Source organism: Somniosus microcephalus, chromosome 14 (genome assembly GCF_052327205.1).
Source record: "Somniosus microcephalus isolate GS21.2 chromosome 14, FLI_Smic_1.0, whole genome shotgun sequence".
Taxonomy (NCBI): domain Eukaryota; kingdom Metazoa; phylum Chordata; class Chondrichthyes; order Squaliformes; family Somniosidae; genus Somniosus; species Somniosus microcephalus.
In genome coordinates this window covers 48,622,027-48,639,780 of record NC_141000.1, presented here as the reverse complement: position 1 = coordinate 48,639,780, position 17,754 = coordinate 48,622,027, and the positions used below count along the sequence as shown (strand labels likewise).

General features: G+C 44.2%; 1 protein-coding gene across 11 annotated transcripts in view; it reads right to left on the bottom strand.

The window, feature by feature from the left end:
- dmd (dystrophin) overlaps positions 1-17,754 on the bottom strand; it is a 2,562,635-nt gene that overhangs the window by 124,111 nt on the left and 2,420,770 nt on the right. For 9 of the 11 annotated variants that reach the window (XM_086007360.1, XM_086007362.1, XM_086007361.1 and 6 more), the window contains 2 exons: positions 9,264-9,325; positions 6,194-6,268 (listed from right to left, as the gene is read on the bottom strand). In XM_086007360.1, coding sequence (XP_085863486.1) covers positions 6,194-6,268; positions 9,264-9,325 — 137 coding nt within the window. Of the gene's footprint in view, positions 1-6,193; positions 6,269-9,263; positions 9,326-10,711; positions 11,297-17,754 lie in introns of those variants that run through there. The other 2 variants (XM_086007371.1, XM_086007370.1) reach the window with 2 other exon arrangements.

Here is a 17,754-nt window from a genome sequence, read left to right as displayed (position 1 = left end):
TTATACTCCAAACCCCTTGAAATAAAGGCCAACATTCCATTTGCCTTTTTGATTACTTGCTGTACCTGCATGCTCACTTTTTTGTGTTTCATCCACAAGGACCCCCAGGTCCCTCTGAACTGTAGCATTTTGTAATTGCTCTCCATTTAAATAATAGTTTGCTTTTTTATTTTTCCTGCCAAAATGGATAACCTCGCACTTTCCCACATTATACTCCATCTGACAAATGTTTGCCCACTCACCTAGCCTGTCTATATCCCTTTGCAGATTCTTTGGGCTAAAAATTGAGTAGCGCTCCAATTGAGGCGCTAACTTTGCCAGGGCGTTAAAAGTAGCGCCCTGGAAAAATTAGCGCCCCTGCACCGGAAATTGAGTGGTTGTGCCCCAAGAGGGAAGCAGGGCGCTACTGGAAGCACCCCGCATCCCTCTTGGGGCACTGCAAGTGAATATCGTGGCACTACGTGCTGCAGCGCCACACGCTGTGGCACGTCACGCTGCGGTATTGTAGGCCTTCCTCCCCTTCTTAAAGGGGAGGGTCCTTGTGCAGCGCGGCCTGGGGCCCAGCTGGGCCCCCAGGGATCGGGAGTGCAGGCAAAAGAGCCCGGTACCCAAGAGAAGTGCCGGGCTCTTGGAGCGCAGCCGGCACTCCGCGGGGGGGGGGGGGGGAGGCGTTTCAGGAGGCCGGGGACAGGAGCGCAGGCAGGTGGCCAGCAACAAAAATGGCCACCCCGCACCTCGCCTTTAAATTGCACCTCCCCGGCCGCAGGTGCACCCCCCTGACCCTGTCGGACATAGTGTCCGGTGGTAAATCAGGGGGCGCTCCCGAAGATCATGGCCGGGGCGTGAGCGGGGCGCTGTGCACACCAATGACGTCATCGCCAGTGCCGCAGGGCACTACCAGTTAGCGCCACCACTAACCTCCCGCTGAATTTTGCGGGTGGCGTGGGCAGTGCCGCACCTGGGCGCTAGTTGGTTTGCACCCCACTTAGCGCCCTCTTAAGGCGCTAATGGGTGGCGCTACCAACTGAATTTTTCCCCCTTTGAGTCCTCTACATAACTTGCTTTCCCACCCATCTTTGTATCATCCGCAAACTTGGTTACACTCGATCCCTTCATCCAAGTCATTAATGTAGATTGTAAATAGTTGGGACCCCAGCATCGATCCTTGTGGCACCCCACTAGTTACCGTTTGCCAACCAGAAAATGACCCATTTATCCCAACTCTCTGCTTTCTGTTAGTTAGCCAATTCTCTATCCATGCTAATATATTACCCCCAACTCCGTGAGCTCTTATCTTATGCAGTAACCTTTTATGTGGCACCTTATCGAATGCCTTCTGGAAATCCAAATACACCACATCCACTGGCTCACCCTTGTCCACCCTGCTTGTTACATCCTCAAAGAAGTCCAGCAAATTTATTAAACATGATTTCCCTTTCCTAAAAACCATGCTGACTCTGTTTGACTGCAGTATGTTTTTCTAAATGCCCTGCTACTGCTTCCTTAATGAAGGACTCCAGCATTTTCCCAACGACAGATGTTAAGCTAACTGGTGTATAGTTTCCTGCTTTCTGTCTCCATCCTTTCTTAAATAGGGATGTTACATTAGCGATTTTCCAATCTGCTGGGACCTCTCCAGAGTCCAGGGAATTTTGGTATATTGCAACCAATACATCCACTATCGCTGCAGCCATTTCTTTTAAGACCCTGGGATGCAGGCCATCTAGTCCAGGGGACTTGTTGTCTTTTAGTCCCATTATTTTACCGAGTACTACAGAGGGAGCAAAAAGAAATGTTGTCGTGATTGGGGACAGTATAGTGAGGGGGATACTGTTCTCTGCAGCCGAGAGCGTGAGTCCCGAAGGCTGTGTTGCCTGCCCGGTGCCAGGGTTAAGGACATCTCCTCTGGGCTGGAGAGAAACTTGGAGTGGGAGGAGGAAGATCCAGTTGTCATGGTCTACGTAGGTACCAATGACATAGGTAGGACAAAGAAAGAGGTTCTGCTGAGAGAGTATGAGCAGCTAGGGGCTAAATTAAAAAGCAGAACCACAAAAGGTAATAATCTCTGGATTACTACCTGAGCCACGAGCGAATTTGCATAGGGTAAATAAGATCAGAGAAATGAATGAGTGGCTCAAAGACTGGTGTGGGAGAAATGGGTTTCGATTTGTGGGGCACTGGCACCAGTACTGGGATAAGAGGGAACTGTTCCGTTTGGACGGGCTTCACTTGAACCATGCTGGGGCTAGAGTCCTGGCAAATCAAATAACTAGGGCTGTAGAGAGGGTTTTAAACGAAATAGTGGGGGTGAGGATCCAGGTGAACTTGGCAACAAAATATGTATCAGATTAAAATAACAACAGAAAACGCTGTAAAAACTCAGCAGGCCAGGCAACATCCGTGGAGAGAGAAACAGAGTTAACGTTTCAGGTCGAAACCCTTCTTCAGAACTGAGAAAAAAGCAGGAAATGAAACAGATTAAAAATCTGGCCCAGAATGGCCGTGATAAATTGGCCACTGCTCATGCACAACTCAATTTTGTCATAATGCAGGCACACAAAAGTGCACTGAGTTACATCATGACATTATTACAACAGTGTGTGTGGCAATGTCACACCACCACCTGACGATGTCTGAAATCATGCCGACATTGGTGCTGCACCTTTAATGGCCAGAGTTAGGCTGATGGGAGGTGCTCAAACCCAGTGAAAAACATGCCTCCTGACTCCTGGTCGAACAAAATCTGACAAATTTACTGTCAAATTTTACAGAGATTTGTTATGATCTGCCTGAAAGGTTGGTGGGAACAGATTCGATAGTAACTTTCAAAATGGAACTGAATTAATACTTGCAGGGGAAAAATGTACAAGGCTGTAGGGAAAGAGCAGGAGAGTGGGACGAATAGCATAGCTCTTTCAAAGAGCCAGCACCGGCATGATGGGCAGAATGGCCTCCTTTTATACTGTATCATTCTAGATTCTATGACCTGCCAACTAGTTGCAGGTGCCAGCAGCTGAAGTTCAATATAAAAACAGCTTTAAGAACAACAGAACCCACCTGAGAAAGTCCCTAAAATAGTGAAATGCCCCTATAAATACCCTTGGCACAAGTTTTGAGGTTCATCAACTGTTTCCTCATGAAACACAGCAGTATGGTAAGGTAATCTTATTATTGCATTTTATGAAATACAGCCAAAGCCGCATGCAAATTTGCAACAATAGCGGGTAAAAATGTCTCAGACGCGAGCAAAGAAACAACACATTTAATTCACACCTGTAAAAAAAACAATATATTTGTTCAGAGAAACAGCGATCTTGACTGAGCTGTAAGTCTTGCGCTGCTAACACATGTTACAGCATAGTAACTCAATAATCCATGTTCCTCTAATGCACATGAATCAAGGGCAAGCCTTTGAAAAAGAAGTTAATCTGCTATGTATTTTGTTGCCAAGTTATTGGTTATTTTGTGTCCCTTTAATAGATATATATTAGGAGTAACCCGCTTCAAGTGAAACTCCTATTCTTATTTAATTAATTGCGTCGCCTTTCCAAGACTTCTTTTTCAAAAGGTCAACTACATTAGTTTGCAGGCAAATACAAATTTAACTATATCAAGTTGCATGTCTTGTCAGACATCAGCAGTCAACAAACCATTTGTTACAATGGTTCCCACAAGGGAGCGAGAAACACAGTTCTTCTTATATCAATTTATTAGTGGAATTGAAAATGTAAGAGCAGCACCACAACACTTCTATCTATGGGCTCACAAGTGATAGTGAGATCCCTTGAGGAAAATAATCAATGATAATTAATTGATTCCTTCAAGCAGTTTAATTATAGACAAAGCTTCAGTCTAAATGGACCAAACTTTGTAAAGACATTCGCAATTACTTGAGAATACATGCGCACCCCAAACTGACACATGACACCTATTTGGTAAACTGGTTAATTTTTTTTTAATAAACAGAACGTTATCTTCACTTTCAATGAGCTTGAAGCTCCTAATGTCAAAGAATATGGATGTAAACGCTTTGTGTTGAGGATTTTGTAACAATTTTTGAATCATTTATCTAATCCCAAAAATATAAGAATCGTATTTGCACAATTAAGGGGAGTAAAGAAGTGACTGCGCTGCATGTCTTACTCTCCAACTCCCAGCTGAATCCCTTTACCATTATTTAAAAAAGTGAAGCACACTCCTAGCACTTGCACTTCATCAAGGGGTGCTTGTGATGTGATGTCTCATTCACATTCATGAAACTGTCCAGAACTATTTGTGGGGCTTGCTGCTTGGGAGGTAGATGGTTGCCTCACTTCCGTAATTAAAACTGTGACACGTAGATCGCCCTAGAATATCTTCTTGCTCGGGGCTTTCATCAACCTGCTATACTAAACATTATCACTTAATTACATACAAGGATTTAAACCCTCTGTAACGTTACCAATGGAGAAACTCTCCTTCTACAAATGAGTATTTAGAAATTCTTGTGGTAATGTAGTTATCGACAGTGGGTATTACTCCATAGTAAGCCTGAGCACGTTGCAGCTAGCTTGTCGAATCTCATTGTCTAGGCTGATAAATAATGACCACGTCAAGATAATGGAGAACAACCAGTATCCATGAAACTGTTCCCCTGCAAGGAGTCAATGATCTCAGGAGAGGAGAGGGGAAAAATTGGCAAGGTAAAAAAAAAAAGTTACACCCCTGATACTGACCTCGACTATGAGAAATGCATTCAAACCAAATTGCGATAAGCAAAATTGTTGTTGAATCATCTTTAGCACCCACCAAAATGAGAGAAAAAATGTTGCAGCAACTGCAGAGCACTGCAGCTTTACAGATAAATAATGGTTGTAATTCAGGTGGAAAATGTGATTAATGAGTGCTGTAAGACAATCTGTGTGGATCAGAATAAGCACAAATATTTGCAAAAAGGAGAAAGCTGCCAACACTGGAAATTGCAGCAGGTCTGTCCACTTCTCGGATAGAAATCCTTTATCAGGACTCCCAAAGATCTGATGGTGGGCCTCTTCTCGAAACATTAGCCTTTCTTTAGTTTTACAGATGCACATGGACCTCCTGGGTGTTTCCAACACATTCCACTTGTACTTTAAGAAATACTTGTCTGTATACAGTATAATCATATTTTGAGTGAGCCTTGGCTCAGTGGTAGCTTTCCCACCTCTGAGTCGGAAGGCTAGGGGTTCAAACCCTACTCCACACAGCCCTGGAATGCGGAGACAAAGGTTTCGGTCTCTGACTACTAGGTTGACATCCAGCGGGATACTTGTGTCTGATGGTCGCGAGTACCCTCCCACCTCCTCTGCCCCATTGTAGCATTGGCAAACAGGGCTCCCAGTTTCTACATACTGAGTTGACATCTAGCAGGTCCAATGGGAGTAGCGTGGTGACACCCTCATCCCCCATCGGATCTAGCCCGGTCTCTTGATAGTCTGACTCTCAGCCCCTAACAACCTGGCCACATAAAAGGTCTTTGTTACGGAAATGACCCAGAACACGATCTGCTGAATACAAAAGCAGTGGGGTTAGAAGTCAAGCTACAGCTATACAAAGCCCTGTTTAGACCATGCCTGGAGTACTGTGTTCAGTTCTGGGCACCACACCTTAGGAAGGACATATTGGCCTTGGAGGGAGTGCAGTGTAAATTTACTAGAATGATAACTAGACTCCAAGGGTTAAATTACAAGGAGAGATTACACAAACTAGGGTTGTATTCCCTGGAATTTAGAAGATGAAGGGGTGATTTGATCGACATTTTCAAGATATTAAGGGGAGCTGATAGAGAGAAACTATTTTTGCTGGTTGGGGAATCTAGGACTAGGGGACATAGCCTAAAAATTAGAGCCAGGCCTTTCAGGAGTGAAGTTAGGAAACACTTCTAAACACAAAGGATGGTAGAAGTTTGGAACTCTTCTGCAAACGGGAATTGATGCTCAGTCAATTGTTAATTTTAAAACTGAAATTGGTAAGATTTTTGTTAACCAAAGGTATGAAGGGATATGGGGCAAAGGCAGGTATATGGAGTTAGATCATAGATCAGCCATGATCTCAATGAGTGGCAGAACAGGCTCGAGGGGCTAAATGGCCTACTCCTGTTCCTATGTTCCTAGAAATGGGTTGCCTCATGTGCTGCTTGGCATGGAAGAGAAAGAGAAGATAAGATCATACTTACAGCAAAGAGCTTTCTGCAGTCTTCGTAGCTTCATGGCAGTTCTATACGCAGAAAACCTGACATTATTTAGGTCGGCTGTAGAAAAAAGATATGCAAAATATTTTCAGCAGAGTGTCTCAACAGTAAACTCATCACTCTAAGCTATTTGAGTAGGTATAGATCTCAGCCCACAAAATTTCAACATCATATGTATGATATTTTGTAACTATTGCCTCAAGAACCTATGAAAGCTGAATGATAAAAATACACAAAACCAAAAAAACATAGGCCCTGAAATTACGCCAATGGTTACTAGCATACAAACACAATAAATTTGCCTTAAGGTCTTTCCTGTTATTTTATTTGAGGCAATAAATGAGTTGTCAACTCGAGTAAAATAGTGGAGGAATGAATTTCACACAAACCATTAAACATTTTTCACACTAGTATCGGAAGCCCTAATTTCAGGATCTTAGAGAATAATGGGTAGCTGGGAATGATAGCAAAATTGTAATATTAGTAAAATTCAAATTTTAGTTAGTAACTGTCATGTTAATTCCAAAATGGGATTTTGGCCTTAAAAGATTCATGTATGCTTATTATTTTCATGGAATATATTCTGTGAAGTTTATAGGAATGTTTGTCTCCCGTTAATCCCTTTTTTCCTGTTGTGTGGTGTTGTACTGGCGATCAGTGGTGCTCTGTGAAGGAATTACAAATGTTATATACGCTCTGTAAATGTATTCACTGATAATCTTGGTTTGTTAAAATTTCAGTACAGAAATGCTAATGCAATCATTGAAAGGTTAATTTTATTACACAGTCAACTGGAATTTTGTCCAGAAATGTCCATTTTACACACCTGCACATACACGCATATACAGTCACTCCCAGGATGTCAGTTCCCAACACTCTGATAGCAGTAAATCATTCACAGCTGTTACAGGTCACATATCAAATCAATTGCAGCACATGGGTTAATGCCACTCAACAGGAGTTCCATGCTTTAAAATATAAAGTGCAATTCATCTCACAAGTGTCATTTTGGGACTTGCAGACCCCAGGACCTCTAATTTTTAAACTCACTTTTTACATTTTTAACCTCAAATGCCTGCTAATTCATTGAGGTTATCAATCCTCCAGATCTTCAATTTGGACTGAAATTAAGTATTTCATTCTAACACTGTGAACTAATTTGGCGTGATGTGTTAGTAGAACCTTGCCTTCACGTGACGTAGTTTATCTGCAGATCTGTTTGAAATTTATTTTGGCTTTTCAACAATTAAAATGGAGCGGATCGAAGGGAACTCTGAATATCTTTAAGGTCACATAATACAATGAATATCTGTTGTACATAAGAACATCGGAACAAGAAATAGGAGCAGGAGTCGGCCATTCGGCCCCTCGAGCCTGCTCCGCCATTCAATAAGATCATGGCTGATCTTCTACCTCAACTCCACTTACCTGCACTATCCCCATATCCCTTGATTCCTTTAATATCCAAAAAGTTGTACATTAGAATTAAATTTGTTGTATAAAAATTAAGCAAATGGCCATGCAAACAGTGAGAAGCATGCATTTTAATCAGTCTGAACTCTGGACCTTGGTGAATGGATGAAAATGAAAAACTATTCATCTTCTGTTGACTTCACATCTTTAATTCCTACATGACAATGCTATTGTAACAATAACCATGTTGTTAACTCCCTATGATGATGCTGGATTAAAAATGGAAAGAATTTATATTTTCAAGTTTACTTTTTATAATCATGTGGGAGTGAAACATTTTATTTGAAATCACTGCTCATTGTACAGATGATGACATTTGGACAAGAATGAATGTTATTGTGGCACGTTACTGTCAAATTAACTGGGGAAAAAGTCAACCTCACTGGCACATGAGAAGGGTGAACCTTGTGTCTTATGGTTTGTTAATGAGCAGAAATCTTCTGCATTGCTCCCGAATATTCAGCTGTTTTATTGGAGTCTCGATTGTCTGCATTTCTGCTTATCTTTGAGAATTTCTGCAGAAGAAAGCTTTGTATAAAATACTTATTGCGCTGGCTACTGATGTTTCTGTTCTTACTTGTATTTCATCTTTTCAATTGTGAATAGTGAAAGCACACAATGTTTTTCTTTTATTGTATTATAATTGTCTCCATTCCTGTTCCCAGAATATTGCTGTGCTGTACATTTAAGAACTAATTTTGGGAACTACCTGTTCCAAATAGCCACAAGGGAATCAATCCCCTTCATTATGGCAAATAAAGGCAGTTCCAATGGACATGTGCTCCTCCACATAACCTGCGAATCTAATTCCACAAAATTCAGTCTTAATCTTTGATAAAACAAATTCTATCAAAAGCACAGATTGACTCACAGGGCTAAACAACATAGTATGGGAAGGTAAGATGAAATCAGTATTAAATATTTAAAAAATGCACTAATGCAAACCAAAAGTTAAAGATGGTAGATAACACAAAGGATCTTTCAAAATGTGCTTTTTTTTCTCTCTGACTAACCATCTAAAGTATTTACACTTTCCCAGTGAAACCTGCAGAGGCCTGTGTGAGATGTGAATGAGGATTGCACACAACAAAGCTGGCAGCAAACAGAGGCCCATGGAAATAATGGTCTGGGCTCAAAAAGAAAAAACCAAAGAAACCCAGAAATCTGCGCTGCGACTAATTGACCACATGCAGACTGCACTCCTGCAAAGCTGCTTTGCTTTGCATATGCTTTCACAAGAAACCCTTTTGTAACTACTAATAATTATGTCTGGCAAAAGTTCAGCCTTTAATTGCATTGCTAAACTAGATGATAATAAAGATTTCTGTGAAATTTTAGAATACTAATCATTTTTATAACTTGTGCAATGATATTGGAATGCCTTCTTTTCCATTCTGAAAATTGTTTCATCCTCTCAGCTAACCTTATCAACTCCCAGGCAGTTGAAATCATGGCCTGTCTCCAAGTACATTCCCAGGTTCTTTTCCCAAATGTTTCCTCTTCTTAACAAAGCAATTCATTGCAAACCATGGTGGCACATTGTTCAAATTCAAAAACGCAGTGTGTTCAATGGCTTTCTTACCTAGTGACTGATAAAGCTCTGTCATCTTGGGGTGATCCCAGCAGGTAGTCTGGGTCTGGTGGCTGAAAGAAAGACAGGAAGAGAAAAAAAGGAATAGGAATTAGCTGAACCTGAACAGATAAAAGCTGTGGCCTCGCATAATGAGAGCTAAATCTTCAAATATTTCTGCTGCTTGACCTTTTCATTCTCTGATTGCTGGTTAACTAATCTGGGAAGCTTTAGAGGGGAGAAACACAGCAGTCGACTTTGTTCCTTTTCGCTTTGGCAGCTCCCAAAATGCACTAAGGAGCTCAGAATAAGTTTTCAGAACAAGTGGATCACTGAATAAAAAAGCAAGCTTCTCTGCCGATTACTGGCCCAGTCTCACTTTGTATGCAGACTGCATGGAGGCTGCAGGTATTTGCCTTGACCTAAACAAATATTGCAGGTTTTTTTCAGCGTTAGAGAGGAGATGGCCATCAATTTACTCACCCAAGCAAACTGGGGTGGGGTGGGGTGGGGTGGGGTGAGTGGCAAGAATCAAAGACTGGGGCCCGGCAAATCTTTTTCTTTACACGGTTCCCTGTCATTTTCAATAGCTGTTCTTAATGGTGAGCTAGAGGGGGCAGAGCACTGCGTGAAGTCGTTCCACAGATCGGTCTGCTCAGCACTTCTTTGGGCTCCCAAATCCACTTGAAAACACAACAGCATCCGCAATCAAGAGAAGGAGGCAGAAAACAAAAGGAAGACTGGGTGGGTGGAGGGGTTTAGCGTGGGGGTTAGGGGGAGGTTGGCAGCCTGCAAAAAAACTGCTGCTCAAGGTCGCACTTTCAGACGAGAGGTTTTCATTTACAGGCTTCAGGCTTCAACTGAATTAATTCACACCTTTGTTAGTAATGGAATGCAGCAAACAGTTAAAATAAAACAGAAAATGATTTATCTTATTCAGAGTTCATTTACGGTTATAATCATCTGTTCTGGGGCCATTGTTCCACAGAAACCAGTCCCCACCCGATCCTTGTTCGCTGGTCTATCTCGAGTTCAAAACTTCTTTGTTGCCCTTTCAGCTCCGGTACGCTCCAGCAATTTCAAGCCTGGCTGGGGCGACATTAACTAATCTTGCACCAAAACTACAGCCGGAATCTTTTGCCGGTGAGAGGGCACAAACCTCGGGTGCGTCCCCTCCTCACCTGTCATTTTAACAACCTCTAATCTCTGCCTCTCCTTTGAAGCTGAACTCGGAGCAGAATCCAGGCATTCCAGAGTGCAACTTAAAGCACCTGTAATGGTCCCTGCACAAGACAGCTGCACCTTGTCTGCTACGTTCCAGAGCCTGTCCTCCTCAGATTCTGAAGTGGAAAACTATCACATTATCAACATTGTAAAAAAAAATCTGCACTGACTTGTTACAAGTCAAAGTTACTGCAATCGAACGAGTTACGGTGATGAATGAGTTTCTCGCTACCTACCCCTTAAGCTGCTCCCTCATCGTGCTCAAGCAGTTAGTTCCAGCAGCACACTTTTCACAGCCTGTAAATAAGAAATGGAGCACACCACACAAGTGGCAAAAAAAAGCAGAGCTCAAGAACTACTGCTGTGCTGATCACACATGGGGAGGGAGCACTGTAGCTCAGACGGGGAGGAGCTTCCGGACCCTAACCCTCCCCCACTGAACCGACTACTAAAGCTCTCGCAGAAAATCCAGCTTTCATAGTAAATCGAGTTGGATTGGGGAGGGAACGAAAGAGAGGGCGAGGACACAATGTACAATTGCCACAAAGGGCAGTTCTGAATTATACATAATCCTTCTCCCCTCCAGCCCTTTCTGCAAGTGAATAACACAGTTGAGAAACGATGTGTAATCTTGACACTTTTCCCTCCTTTTTGAAGTACGGCACTGCTAAGCGTCCAAACAGACACACAGCAGGTGAACAAAACCCAATTGCAACATCAATTCTGAGGACCTTTGCCCAGTGCTCCTCCACAAATCACGGGTCTTTTTAACATCTTAAAAAGATTAATCATTGCTTTGCAGCAGAAGCAGCATAAGCTAGAAAATCATTTACAATTAAATATTTACAACCAGTGGGGGAATACAAATAAGGCACTACAAGAATCAAACTGATTCCACGGTGAAGTCTTTTTTATTGAAAACACAGTTGCAAAATCCCCTACCTACCCCAACATCTAACTTTCTAACCAAAAGTAGGGCTGACAGCGCAGATCATTAACCTTTCCACTCTCGTATCGGCCAATTGATCTTTGAAAGAGCTGGGAGCAGAGTGTCTGGAGCGCTCACTTCACTCAGCACTCAGGGAGCTGTACTCTGAATCAGAGACAATTGTGCAATGTCAGGAATGCAAGGCGTACAGTGCCATTCAAATGCCTCCCCATCATTTAACCTCTCCCCAGACAATCAGTGCCAACAGCTGAGTGCCACCAGCTCCTCCTCCTATTTCCCAGTGAAAGGTATGATTACACCAGATGTCCGTTAGGTTATTGTTCGTTCAAATGCTTCCACAGAATAACTGCAGTGAATGACATGGAAGGCATCAGCTGGTTGGCACCTGAAGAATGCAACCTGGCTTACACAACTGAGTAGCTCGTAGTAAACACAGTAAAATGACTGCAATAATGAGAAAGGTGTTGGGACTACACTTTGGTGGTGGTGGTGATGGGGGTGCGATGGGAACAGGCCAAAGTGACTAATCAAAGCAGCCAGAAGGCAGCTGATTTGCTTTAGTTAAAACTGCCTTAGGTCAAACAGCTCTGGGTTTGGAGGAGTCTGTCCCTTTAAAACCAAGTGGCAGAAGACGTATGCATATCCAATGTTATGTTCTGTGTTGGGGGCAGGAGGAGAACTGTGTTTTGCAGATGTAGGCTGCAAATGTGGAGAAAGGCCAATGGCCAGAATGTTTATCTCACTACACTTTTAATAGTCAACTTTATTCAACTGAAAGCTTCAAAGTCATAGTCTGTTGCTGTGAGGAGAGACAGAAATCTCTCCAGGTAAATCAAACCTCCATTAGGTGTAGAAAATTGTGCACATCGCACTGATCCCTGTGCCCGAATTCCTGATAAATGCTCCCGTCAAGCTCAGCACTAGCAGAGGTAAATCATAAAAACTACCTCAGCGACTCATATTGGGTACAAATCCATGGGTGAGAGCAACCTCTGGTACCTTGTGCAACTACATTCTACATGCTTTGAGCATAGAAAATAAATGTTGACCATGCAAGACATCACAACCAAGGTTGATCTCATCCTCACCCAACATTCACACTTGTGCATTTTTTTTTAACAAGGTCACTGGGTAGTGACCAGGAGCAAGACACCTGGATGACTTCTTTCCCTTCACTAGTCCAGAGGACAATGAGGACCCTTCTGCTGTCCAGGCTATGATAAATTAGCTCACTACAGACCTGGATTGAACCATGAACCTTTCTGATCTGTATTACTCACTACCATAGCATATGGTCTATTTACCCGTTGAGCCATCAGGTGAAGTTCCTCCTCCAATTGTTTATCTTACTCCTTATTTAATGAATGCCATTCTCTAATGAAAATTTAGCAAGTAAAATAATGCCAAGCCTGTGACAGTGTCGCTCTATAGTAGGCTGCCATGAAAGAATTTGCATTTCTAAAGTGTCTTTCATGTCCTCAGGATGTCCCAAAGCACTTCATAGCCAATGAATTGATTTTGAAGTGTAGTCGTTGTGGTTTTGTAGGAAAAAGAGGCAACCAATTGGCACATGGTAAGTTGCAAAATTGAGGTACTTGGATAGCAAACTGTGCCACAACCAGTAAATATAGAAATCTGGGGCATTTGTCACAGAATGTTGTGCTGTGACAAATCACTTGCCACCTTAGAATAAATAACTTGGGCTGGAATTTTCCCTTTAAAAAAAGGATGGGTTTGGAGCATGGGGGCAGTTAAAAATGGGATTCCTGATCTGATCCTGGCTCCAACCCGCCCACTTCCGGTTCTGATGGAGGCGGGACAGGGTGCAGGCATCCAACCTGCTCCTAGGGTGCAGTACGTCAATTTAAGTATTGTAATGCGGCTCAAAGCCACATTTTTCTCCCTCCATTTTGAATTTAACTGCATGTGGACAGGATTCACACAATTTGTGAAACCCGGCAGTTAAAGCGAGGTGGAGACTGCCCCTCCTGGATCCATGGACCCTATCTAACCCACCCCCCGCAATCGGAACCCCCCCCCCACCCTACGAGGCCTCCGTTTGCCTTCCCGGGTCTCTGATCCCCACCCCACTGATGATGCTGAGGCCGGCCATAATCCTCCAGTGGCCGGCCCTGATCTTTTCCCTCCCCCCTGCCAATCCCCGATCCCTGGCCGACCCTCCCATGCCGATGCTCCAGCCGACACCCCACTCCATCGACCCCCAACCCCGCCCCCCCCCCCCCCGATTGCCGACACCCTCTTCCGCACTCCCCGATTGCCGGCCCCCCTCCCATGATTCCTCCTCAAACCGAACCCTCGCATCTGAGGCCTACCCGCCCACAGCCAGCCAGCCTCTCAAGCTGGCTGGCTGCGGGCGGGAATCTGAGGCCTCACATACAAATCAGGACCTGCCATTAAAGTCAGCAGGGACTGTGGGAAACCCGGCCTCGGAGCAGCTCCCCCCCCCCACCCCGCCCCCAACCCTCCCCCAACCCTCCTACCTTGAGAAAATTCCAGCCTTGGCCATAGTGGTGGCAGGTAGGCTCCCTTACACTTATTGCAAAATAGTTTCAAAAATTTAAAGAAACAAAATGTGAAGTTATAACAATCAAAGAACAGTTGCAATAAACAACAACAACAACTTGTATTTATATAGCACCTTTAATGTAGTAAAACATCCCAAGGTGCTTCACAGGAGTATTAAAAGACAAAACATTTGGCACCGAGCCACATGAGGAGAAATTAGGGAAGGCTTGGTCAAAGAGGTAGGTTTTAAGGAGCGTCTTAAAGGAGGAAAGAGAGATAGAGAGGTGGAGAGGTTTAGGAGGGAGTTCCAGAGCTTAGGGTCTAGGCAGCTGAAGGCACGGCCACCAATGGTTGAGTGATTATAATCAGGGATGCTCAAGAGGGCAGAATTAGAGGAGCACAGATATATTGGGGGGGGGGGGTGATGATTTATGGGGCTGAAGGAGATTACAGAGATAGGGAGGGGCAAGGCCATGGAGGGATTTGAAAACAAGGATGAGAATTTTGAAATCGAGGCGTTGCTTAACCGGGAGCCAATGTAGGTCAGCGAGCACAGGGTTATGGGTGAACGGGACTTGGTGCGAGTTAGGACACGGGCAGCCAAGTTTTGGATCACTTCAAGTTTACGTAGGGTAGAATGTGGGAGGCCAGCCAGGAATTTGGCAATATAAACTTAGAGCTTCTGATAATTGTCTAATTGTTTAGCAACAAAGATTTGGTGAATTATTCAAACTGAATTATTTGGATTAATTTGTTTTATAAATACAAGTTGTTGTTGTTTTCTACAAACTAATGGACGTTCATTTGTGCTTCTTGACAACATGATCATAACCAGAAGTGTCTGAGTTGTTATTTCTTAGCCCCACACCTGTGTGCAAAGTTTCTATTCTGTCTGAGGCTGAACCAGACTTTTCACAACCTGGCATCCTATTTGACCCTCCGCGATCTCTGCGCTCCTCCAATGCTGGCCTCTTGTGTATCCCCGATTTTCTGTGCTCCACCATTGGCGGCCATGCCTTCAGCTGCCTGGGCCCTAAGCTCTGGATTCCTCCCCTAAACCTCTCCACCTCTCTCTACTCCTTTAAGACGCTCCTTAAAACCTACCTCTTTCACCTGTCCTAATATCTCATGTGACTTGGTGTCAAATTTTGTTGTTGTTATTGACAGCTAATGGGTTCAAGTAATTATGGTAGTTAATTTAAGGGTTTGGACTCATTATGCATCTCCATCCCTTTGATTTACATTACTGTCCTTTCCTGGCATTTTACAGGTAAATACAGCAGATGCAAGACCTGTTGGTTCACCTCTTCCTAAACCATTATCCAAAGCCCCAAAATGCTGCTTCAATGTGAGACAGCAATATATGTGTACTTCTTCCAATCTAGTGTACTGGGCAGAGTTTCCGCATTGGGCGCAATCGGCAAAACTGGTGCAAATTGCGCCCATAATTGGTCCTGTTTTGCAAAGTGTTTTTTTTCGCTTGAGTTTCCGCTCAAACTTATTTTGCATAATGCTGAACGTAAAATCTGCCATGAACCAGTACAATTGGGCAGCTTTTTAAAACATAATTTAAAAAATGTTTTTTGCAATTTTGCTTTAAAAAATATTCCTTGATATATTTAGGAGTGGTAACTAGGTGTAGTTTGATTAATACAGCTGAAAATGGGTTTATCACAAAAAATAAGCATTTATAATCCCATTTTCTAGTTATATTGGGGTACAGTAGTCAGTTCTAGTAAATCTTTTAAAAATTGCATTCAAAAACTTTTTTAAATGTACCTATTAGTGTCCATGCACCCAAAAGATCCAGCTTAATTTTTGAAGCCTCCTTGAAGGTCTGTGAACGAGCGCAATTAGTGGAAATTCCCAATGGTGATTAACTCAACCTGGGGGCGTGGCTAGTTCTGTGGGCAGTGCCTGCTTCTAGCAATATTTTTTAAACTAGCGCAAAAGTTTGTGAAAACTCGATTTGCACTGAACATAATTTACACTTCAAATTTTGCGATCTTTTGCATTGGTTACGCCAATTTCACCCAAAAAATCAGCACAACCGAGTGGAAACTCCAGGTCAGTGTTTGCTGCTCATAGTGTGTTCTCCTCTACATTGAAAAGATCAACACAGAGCGAGTATTTGTTTTGCCGATCACGTATGTTCTGTCCACAAGTGTGGTCCTGCCCTACCTGTGCCTTGCCACATTATTCCCACTCTGACCTCTCCAGCTTTGGCCTTTTAGTCCAACCAAGCTTAGTGGAAACTTCAGCAACAATATTGTGATGAAATATTCCATTCACCACTGCCTGTGACTGAGATCGGTTTCAGTGTCATTTCCCTTCCCCCAGACCTCATTGTATTGTGTACTGGAATGTGCTGTATTGTATACTGGAATGTGCTGGAATGTGCTGTGTGTAGGGCTCCGCCCATACCTGGCCCCGTTTGTAAGCTAGCTTCAGTCTGGCCTCAGTCTCCAGAAGGAAGACATCTCTCTCTCTTACGTGTTACTTTCTAAGTTAATAAAAGCCTTGTTTTTGTTCTGCTAACTTCGAGTCTCGGAATTATTGAGGCACATCAATTTTATTAACTTATTTTTCAACACTATGGATCAACTCCTGAAACCCGAACGTTTGGATTTGGATCAACATGCTCCGGACGCATCAGCACGCTTCGGACACTGGTTTGAGTGTATGGAATTCTTCCTGGACAATTCCGCAGCCGTCAAAGACGCTACGGACGCTGCGAGGATGAGACTCGGAATTCTGCGGAATTGGGTAAGCCACCGGGTTTACCCCCTCATCCAAGACACCGAGACGTACCTGGCCGCCTGCGACATCTTAAAGGCGCATTACCAGCAGCCTACGAATGAGGTGTATGCTAGGCACCTGCTCGCTACCCGCGCACAGCGACCTGGGGAATCGGTGGAGGAGTTCCTAAGCACCCTGAAAATGCTTGGCAAAGACTGCAAGTGCCGAGATGTAAAAGCCGCAGTGTACACTGACGAGCTTGTTCGCGATGCCTTCATCACAGGCCTCAGCTCCACTTACATCCGGCAAAGACTGCTGGAAAAAACGGGGTTGGACCTGAAACAGGCTGCGGACACCGCGCGATCCCTGGATGTGGCCCAGAGAAACTCGGACGCCTACTCTTCAGCCTGCGCCGTCCACGCCGCCACTTGTGCACCGAGGGCGCCGCCATCTTGGAAGGCACCTTCCCCGCCCGACAGCCCGACACCGGCTGGGCCCCGCTCTCCCCCCAGAAGCCCTACGACAGCCGCGACGCGTCAGGGACCCAACTGCTACTTCTGCGGGCAGCCAAAGCACACCAGAAACCTGTGCCCGGCGAAAGGCACCACCTGCTTTAAGTGCGGTAAGAAGGGGCACTTCGGGAAGGTGTGCAGAGGGAACCCCCCGGAAAATCAACCGCCGGAAAACCCGCCACCGCCGCGTGTGCGCCGTGGGAGCGGCCATCTTGGACGCCATCTTGCCCGACCTCGTGGGGTCCGCCATCTTGTGAGCAGACAGCGTGGACGCCATCTTGTATCGATCAGGGCCCTACAGTGGCATCGGTCACAGTGGACCAGACCAGGCCGCACCCGCTATCCAGATCAATGGTGGACATCGAGGTAAACGGGTGCCGGGTTAAATGCTTAATTGACAGTGGAAGCACGGAGAGCTTTATCCACCCAGAACTGGCACAACAACTCTCCCTAAAGGTGGTCCCTACTCAGGGTACCATCTCTATGGCTGATAAAACCCAGACATCGACCATTCTGGGTTACTGCACGGTACAATTGTGCGTTAACGGAACTG